The sequence below is a fragment of the Nuphar pumila genome, chromosome 15 (assembly GCF_984573655.1).
Source record: "Nuphar pumila chromosome 15, dmNupPumi1.hap1.1, whole genome shotgun sequence".
Taxonomy (NCBI): domain Eukaryota; kingdom Viridiplantae; phylum Streptophyta; class Magnoliopsida; order Nymphaeales; family Nymphaeaceae; genus Nuphar; species Nuphar pumila.
In genome coordinates this window covers 2,403,358-2,412,543 of record NC_143263.1, presented here as the reverse complement: position 1 = coordinate 2,412,543, position 9,186 = coordinate 2,403,358, and the positions used below count along the sequence as shown (strand labels likewise).

At 39.3% G+C, this 9,186-nt stretch overlaps 1 protein-coding gene across 1 annotated transcript; it reads left to right on the top strand.

Annotated features, from left to right (window-relative positions):
* The first annotated feature begins 5,140 nt into the window (after window positions 1-5,140).
* Window positions 5,141-7,238, top strand: LOC149814117 (putative disease resistance protein RGA3). The gene is made up of 3 exons (XM_089989881.1): window positions 5,141-5,159; window positions 6,176-6,363; window positions 6,408-7,238. Exons 1-3 carry the CDS (start codon window positions 5,141-5,143, stop codon window positions 7,236-7,238), a joined length of 1,038 nt encoding a protein of 345 aa, XP_089846007.1.
* The last annotated feature ends 1,948 nt before the right edge of the window (window positions 7,239-9,186 follow it).

Sequence of the window (9,186 nt, the reverse complement as noted above, 5' to 3'; positions counted from 1 at the left end):
GCATGAACTAAGTACTATTCGCCCCATGGGGTTTGGTTGGCATAGTGAAAGGGGGGCCTTGGCTGCTAAGCGGGTGGTTAGGTTACCATTTTGGTGAAGGTCAGCCCCTTGCATATTAAATGAACACGGATTGAGTGAAGAAAAAAATCAATCACACTACACACGATTTAACATGGTTCGGACCTGAATGATCTTACGCCCACGACCCTTCACTTCAACATTTTCTCTTGGTGAAGGTAGAGCTCCATTGATACAGGTCTATATAGAATACATGTACAATACGGTCAGGATTCAAGGCCTACAAAACTTCATGTTTGGGAGGAGACCCATTAAGACTTAACCTCTTGAACGATTTCTGTTGTGAGATCTCTCTCTTATGTTAACATCTTCTTCGATACAATTGAGTTGTTTTGCCTTTGTTTTTTAAATCTTTTTTTTATCCATATCCATACCTGATAATTGGATCTGAATATGATACTTGGGTAAAGATATTATGCTTCAAAATTATTAAGTCTTTGCTCGTGTCGCAGCAAGGCGACTCCCTGAGGGCAAAGGGTACGTTACACGGCCTCTGATCTCAAGAATGGTTTCAGCGTTCCTCGTGGAAAAGAAAAACTATGTACTAATCGAGTAATAATTTGACCCTGGTGATGATGAGGAGCCCACCGTTGCCACCTACCAAGAGCCATTGACCGTGAAATGGTTCTGGGCATCTGAAAGGTGGTTCCTTGCTCCCAAAGCATACAACACAAGATCTAAGCAAAAGTTCACAACAAAATCGGTCTAATGATTCTTGCAGCCCAAGCGTAAGGATTTTATATTTTTATGTATATTGATCGGGTTCTTGCTTCCCAAGCATAAAGATTTATATACATAAATCTTGGCTTCCGTATTCAAGCTCGTGCTGGCTTGCCCATCCGTCTGAAGAAGCGATAGGATAAGCATCAGCTTCACTTTCCAATCCTTTTCTTTTTGAGAAAGCAAGCTTTCGCTTTCTATTTTCCAGATCCCACAAACAAGAAGCTTGGTCACCATCTCATCAACCACATAAGGATGGCAGACTCCATCATATCACCCGTCTCAAGACGCTTGACAGAATGCATCGAAAAAGATCAGTTGGGCAGCGGGCTCCACACTTGGTACAGAGGAGGAGTTCCAAGAGCTATCAACTAAACAGAAAAACAGATAAAGGAAAATGAGTAACGGAAGAAGCAGAAAAGGATTTTTAAGTGGTTAGGTGCCTACATCCACGATCTCAACTATTGCCTCTTATTCCACTTGTTACAATTGTCATACATTGCTTGGTATTTATAAGCATAACCAAATCTCAAGAAATATTATGCCAGAGTATATGTTATAAAATAATTTGAAATAAGAAGGTATCATTATCCTTTATCCGTAACTTTCTCTCTTTCATCAAATGTTTATTTATTGTTGAATTTGCTAGATAACCGCACGTCCTCTGCTATTGCTGACCTTTTCAGTTTTTTATTTCTAACGACCTCAATATGTTGAGCTGGCCTCTTGATATCATTCAGATACTCAACATTATCTTTAATACGCTCCCTCAAACTAGGTATGGGGTGTAACCACAAACCAAGTTTGATTCTCAGATTAAAAAAAGATCCATAAGTAAGGGGTTTTATAAAAATGTCAGCCACTTGAAGATGAGAAGGAATGAACTGTGTTTCAAGCTGTTGTTGTGCAACCTTTTCGCGTACAAAATGATAATCAATGGCAATATGTTTGGATCGACTATGAAAAACTAGATTGACAGTCATATAATGCCGAAAGATTATCGCAGTATATGGTGGGAACTTGAGTAATATGTACTCCCATATCTTTAAGAATGTACGTTATCCATGTCATTTCTGTTGTTGTGGATGCTAGTGCACGATATTCAGCCTCTGAACTTGAGCGAGACACAATAGGTTGTCGTTTAGCACTCCATGATATACAATTTCCTCCAAAAAAAAAACACAATATCCAGTGGTAGATCGACGAGTAAAATGACATCCTGCCCAGTCTGCATCAGAGAAGGCGTAAAGAACAAGAGGATTATGTGTAAGTAGCCAGATGCCGTAACTGAGAGTGCCCTTGATGTATCTCAATATCCGTTTTACCAATTGAAAATGGAAATGAGTTGGGGCATGCATGAATTGGCAGACATGGTTTACACTATAACATATATATGGCCGTGTGAAAGTTAAGTACTGCAAGTGTCCGACTATGCTTTGATAGAACTGAATATCGGGGAATGGTGGATCGATAGAAGGAGGTTGAACGCGGTTGACCATAGTTGTACTGATAGGTTTGCAAACAGTCATTTGGGCCTTTTGGAGAATTTCTTTGGCATAACGCTCTTGATCTAAGAATATCCCATCTTTGAACACGGTGACTTGAACACCAAGAAAATGATGAAGTTGCCCCAAATCCTTCATAGAAAATTCTTTGCTAAGAATGTCGATAATTTCAAAAAGAAAACCAGTGTTGTCTCTAGTGATAATAATGTCATCAACATATAATAGTAAAAAACTTGTCCCATGAGTTGTATGGCAAATGAATAAGGATGAATCAATTGTACTACAGAAAAAAACCATTGTTAGGAGGAAGGAACCAAACTTGTCAAACCATGCCCGTGATGACTGTCGTAGCCCGTATAATGCTTTCTTAAGTCGACATACATGTGAAGGTTTAGATGGATCTTGAAATCCTGGAGGTTGAGCCATTGTATACTGGTTCATCAAGATTTCCATGTAAGAAGGCATTTCTTACATCCAGCTGGCCTATTGTCCATTGACGTGTGATGGCTACGGTGAGAGCAATTCGAATGGTAGTGGGGTTTATGACTGGTGAAAAGGATTCCAAAAAATTAACCCCTGGTATTTGAGAAAATCCCCAGGCAACTAACCGAGCTTTAAGTCGATCCAAAGATCCATCAACATGAAATTTTGTCTTGAAAACCCATCTACAACTGACAACATTGTAATGAGGTTGATGAGGAACTAACTCCCATGTGTTATTGTCATGTAACACTTTTATTTCATCAAGCATCGCTTGTCGCCATCCAGAATGTTGTAATGCTGCCTTTGTAGTTCGAGGTTCTTGAGGAAGAATAACATTTGAGACAGTGAGGGTGTATTTAGGATTAGGCTTGCTAATTCCAGATTTACTCCTTGTAATCATATGATGAGTATTGGAAGACACCAACTCTGATGAAACTCCATTAGTTGATTCTTCCGTTGAGACGACGGGTGTTTGTTCAGATGGTGATATTGGAGCCAAGTTTTCAATGATGTGGTCTGTGGAATGCTCATTCTCTGAAATATGACTGGAATTTTGTTCTTCTATGGAACATGTGCTTAAATTACGACTATCCAAAATGGTTTCGGATATCGTTGGTTGAGGATGTTCTGTCCATTTTCCAAAATTGTAACCATCAGATTGCCTGGAGTCTATAGTGACATTGTTTTATTGGAAAGGAAACCTATTTTCATTGAATAAAACGTGTCGACTGATGTAAACTCTTCCGATAGGCAAATGTAAGCATCAATATCCTTTATGTAAGGAGATATATCCCATGAATACACATGGTAGAGATCTGGCTTGGAATTTGTTTTGATTGTAATCACGTGAGGAAAGCATAGGCAGCCAAAAACCCGAAAATAATCATAAACAGGGTTTTGATTAAAAACCTTGTGAAAAGGGGACTCCATGTTCAGTGTTGTGGAAGGAGTCCTATTCATGACCCATATGGCTGTTTGGAAGGCTTCAACCCAATATCTCAAAGGCATATTACTATAAAAAATCATTGCAAGCCCAAGTTCCACTATAGTACGATGATATCGTTCAACACGTTCGTTTTGCTCTGGAGTTTTGGGGCAAGAAAAATGGTGTGCTATACCGAAGTCACGCAGATATTGAGCAAAGACATTACTAGTAAACTCTCCTCCTGCATCTGATTAAAAAATTTTGATTCTCTATTGGAACTGATTAATCACCAAATTATGGAAATCTTGAAAACAACTAAAGAATTCAGATTTATTTTTTAAGGGAAAAAACCAGACATATTTGGAGAAATCATCTACCATGACAACATAATATTTAAATCCTTGGAAAGATGTAGTCGGAGCCGGGCCCCATAGATCACAATGAATCTTCTCAAGTACATGAGAGGATATTTTATTTGAAAGAGTAAAAGGCAACCATGTGGACTTAGCCATAACACAGCTAGAACAAAGTTCCTTATTTTTATTTCCACTTATGGAAATCAAACCTTTCTTATGTAGAGAATTAATAAGGTCCAAGTTGATATGCCCCAATCGCTAATGCCGTGTCTTGATGTCGACGATTCGTCGTCGATTGGAGAAGAAAGCTTGGTTCTGACTTGAGTTATTCAGAACATATAAATCCCCTTTCCTGTTGCCCATTGCCATGACTTTCTTCGTGCTCCTGTCCTTTATTTTGAAATGATCATCATAAAATTCAAAGAACAAGTTTTCATTAGTAGTCAATTGTCTAACTGAAAGCAAATTCTTTCTTATGTTCGGAACGACAAGAACATTATTAAGCTTCAATTTGCCTTTATCAGATTCCAGAACAATAGATCCTATATGGGATATATTCAACAGATTTCCATCTCCTACCGTAATACAATCATATCCTTGATAAGGAATAACATGCTGAAGTTTACCTGTATCGGCAGTCATATGGGCACTTGCTCCTGTATCAGGGAACCAGATCTTCATGGCAGCAAGTGCTTGAGGAATATCATTTGCCTGGTACATCTGGTTGAAACGATGATAACAACGTATAGCCGAATGGTTTGGCTTTGAACATATTTGGCAGATCATGCCTTTTTTCTGATATCCATTCCATATTTTTTTTGTTTGTTGATCATGCTTAAAAGAGTTGACTTCTTTATGCTGATTCGGGTTTTGAAAATCTTTACACTGATTTGGGTTGTGAAAACCTCCCCTTGAAAAATTTTGCCCGTTGTGAGCAAATCCTTTCCCTCGTGAGGAAAAATTCTATTTTCCTCCATATTTTCCTGAGTTTCTATTATCATATTGTTGTCCAAAAAGAACATTTCTGGCTTTATCATGTTGTCCAATAAAGGCAACATTTTGATTTTGAGAAAATGATGGTTGAAGGTTCCTGTAAGTCTCATGGCCTTGCAGAAGTGCCACAAGTTGTTTATATTCAGGAATCGGTGGCTTCATCATAGATGTTACGAAAGCTTCATATTCATTTCTGAGGCCATTAAGTAAAGAGAAAACTTTGTTACGATCTGGAACAAGCTTTCCGATGGCAGCTAACTCATCACAAATACTCTTAAAAGAAGTAATGTATTCGGATAAAGATTGTACCCCTTTTCTGGTGGATTGAAGTTTCTGCAGAAGATAACATTCTCACTCCTGCGAGTCTAAAGCGAATGCTTCTTCGAGTGTCGACCATACTTGAGCAGATGTCTCAAGACCAACGATGAGACTAAGGACTTCTTTGGTCAAAGTACCAGTTATCCATCCACGTAGGAGGCGATCAAACAACAAGAATAGTCGGGATTGATTACTTCAACACCTTCCTTGTCAATAAACTGACTGGGTATTTCTGAAGATGGATCGATGAAAGTTTGCATATCTTGACTTTCAATCAATCCAAGAATTGGGTTTTCCATAATAGGTAATTGAAATAGTTGAGTTTGAAGGAAACAAAGTTTGACACATTTAGAGTAGAAGGATAAGGGTACTTGGTTTGAGACTGTGAAGAATTAGATAAAGAGGCCATTAGGCTCTGGTACCATAAATAGAAAAAAAGATAAAGGAAAAGAAGTAATGAAAGAAACAGAAAAGGATTTTTACGTGGTTCGGCTAAGACCTGTGCCTACATCCACGAACTCAACTATTGCTTCTTATTCCACTTGTTACAATTGTCATACATTGCTTGGTATTTATAAGAGTAACTAAATCTCAAGAAATATTATGCCAGAGTATATGTTACGGAGAAGTGTCATTATCCTTTATCCGAAACTTTCTCTTTCCTCAAATGTTGAATTTGCTAGATAACCCCCACGTCCTCTGCTATTGCTTATTTCTAACGACCTCAATATGTTGAGCTGGCCTCTTGATATCATCCGGATACTCAGCATTATCTTTAATATCAACCACACTCTCAGCCATTCAAGCCGTGATTGATGATTCAGAAAGGAGGCAACTATTCGATGAGGCCGTTCGAGAATGGTTGAACAACGTGAAAGATCCTGCTTATGATTTGGACGACGTACTGGACGAGTGTGAAGCTCAGAGACTACTTCACTCTCCGAATGAGGGTGGTGGTGCTGATCCTTCATGCTGCAGAGAGAAGGTACGCGTCTCTCCTGAAACTCATGCTACTTCGGTTTATAAGAGTACCACCCATCATTGTTGAGGGATAGGCTCAAGGAGATAGGCAAAAGATTAGATGGTATTGCTAATGAAGCAAAAGTGTTTGAATTTAGTACGAGAGAGACAACAATAGAGATTGGAGAGCAGGGGACTTGTTTTTCTATTGCAGATGAGGCAAAGGTTTTTGGTAGGGAGAGTGAAAAGAAAATGGTGATAGAGTGGCTGTTGGAAGATACCATGGATGGGATTCCCATGATGGCCATAGTTGGTGCGGGGGGTGTTGGCAAGACCACTCTGGCCCGGCTTGCTTACAATCTTGTCGATGAGATGCAACACTTTGGTGTATTGATGTGGGTACAAGTGAAGGAGGATTTCAATGTGACAAGGATCACACAAACAGTGATTGAATCTGCACAAAAAGAACGTGTACGCTTGAATGCAATGCATGAGCTGAGGTATCGGCATCACCCATTTGTGAGCAATAAAAGGTTTTTGCTTGTCTTGGATGATATGTGCAGGCAAAACTGTGATAAATGGGAGCTCTTCGCAGAATTCCTTCATACCGGTTTAAAAGGTAGCAGGGTTATTGTCACAACCCGTTGCGAAGAGATCCCATTAATGTTGGGGATCGATAACATATACCGTCTGAAGCATTTATCTGGTGAAGATAGTTGGAGATTGTTTTGTCATAAAGCGTTCATGGGAAGGAGGGAACCCCATAAATTAGAATGGATTGGAAGGGAGATTCTGAAGAGGTGTAAGGGGGTGCCTCTTCTGTTCAAAACTGTGGGAGGTGCACTCTGCGCCATGGAAACAGAAGAGCAATGTAAACTTGTTTTGGAGTATGGGATCTGACTGAACTCAAGGAGGGCATCCCTCCGTCACTACTTTGTTGCTATTATTACTTGCCTTCACATCTAAAGAGCTGTTTTGCATTTTCTTCCCTACATCCCAAACATTGTGAAATTCCAAAGAATGAACTAAAAAAGTTATGGATTAGAAGTTGTTTCATAAGGACGTGGGAAAATCGATATGATTCAGATAGCTGAAGTCTATTTCAAGGAATTAGTTTCAAGATCGTTGCTTCAAATTTCAAGTGGTGCCGGATGCATGAAATGGTGCACGATCTTGCTCAATTTGTTGCTGGAGAGGAGAGTGCAACAATAGCAGTACCAACTCATACTCCTCCAATGGCGCGCCATTTATTTCTAAATCGTAACTCCAACTATGGAAACATGGCCGTGTCATTACCGCATCATAAGAACAGCAATGCTTTCCAGGTACGCACTCTCAAATTTCTTTGCGAGAAACCTTCTTCAACAGAACTTTTGAAAAAAATGATACACTTGAGATCTTTGGATTTGAGCAATGCTTGTATCAAGACACTGCCAAAGTCAATAAAGAATATGGAGCATTTGAGACACCTTGTAATCTCTAGGAACCCTATTAAAGAATTGCCAGAATCAGTTGTTTCCTTATGCAATCTAGAGACTTTAGATCTCACATACTGTCACATGCTTGAAAAGTTGCCCCAAAAGATGAACAAAATTATTAGCCTGAAGCATCTTGAGATTAATGGCACCTGTAGATTGCAATCCTTACCATCAGACATTGGTAAACTGGGTAGCCTTGAAACACTAAGCAAGTTCATAGTAGGTGGCGATTGTAGAATTGGTGAGTTGAGCAATCTTGATCTACTTCAAGGGGATTTAAGTATACACAACTTGGACTTGGTGGAGGACGAGTCTGAACTGGCAGAGGCTTAACTCATCAAAAAGATGGGGCTTAATTCTCTGGAGTTGTTGTTTATGAGCAGATATTCTGCTCATAAATTTGTGAAGGATACAGCAGAGGCTCAACTGCATAAAAAGAGGTTCGAAGGTGTATTTGAGAATCTCCATCCTTGTGAAAACCTTGAGAAGCTAGTAGTAGAAAGTTACATAGGTACAAAATTTCCAAGTTGGATGACATGCCCATGGCTATCCAAGCTAGTTGACGTAAGACTTATTCAATTTGTTAACTGTGAATTGCTACCATTACTTGGTCAGCTACCTTTTCTTAATCGGCTCGATGTGCAGGACATGTATAAAGTAAAATATGTAGGTAAGGAGTTTTATGGTGATGGTGGACTTGAAAGCGCCCTCCCTATGTTGGAGACTCTTAGGCTCTTAGCGTAAGTTATTTTCCTGATTTAGAAGAATGTCTGGAAGTAGGAGCAATGCAACTTCTATCTAGTGTGAAAGTAAGTTGCGCCCCCAACTTAAAGAGCTTATCATGGCTACCATGCCATTCTTCATCAAATCTTGTTGAAATAGAGCTTTGCGGGTTAGATCATTGTGAAGACCTACCGCCATTTGGAAATATACCTTTTCTTGAAAATCTATGTACGAGTGGAATGGGAGTGAGATGCATAAGAAGGGAGTTTTATGGAAACTATGGTAATTCTGGGGTAGGATGTGGATTTCCCAAGTTGAAAACCCTCTCTCCATAATTTTCCTAACCTGAAGGAATGGGTAAAAGTAGATGAACCAATTCCTCTTCTGAAGGAATTGGTTATTAGTTATATGCCAATGCTAAAGGACTGTGAATTCCCTTTCCTCTTCCTCCCATCATTGAATAAGTTGGAAATGTGTTGGACATTCCAAGAGATGCTAATTTCATTGCCTTATGTTGCCAGTCTTAGATGCTTACTCATAAGTGGATTTGATGAGCTGAGTTCACTGCCAGTTGCAGTAGAAAATCTAGACATGCTTGAAGAGTTGAAGGTTCATTATTGCAAAGAGTTGATATCTTTAAGACAAGG

Coding starts and splice junctions, on each gene's coding strand:
- LOC149814117 (XM_089989881.1), top strand. Junction 6,364..6,407: donor CTTCATGCTGCAGAGAGAAG/GTACGCGTCTCT, acceptor GGTTTATAAGAG/TACCACCCATCATTGTTGAG.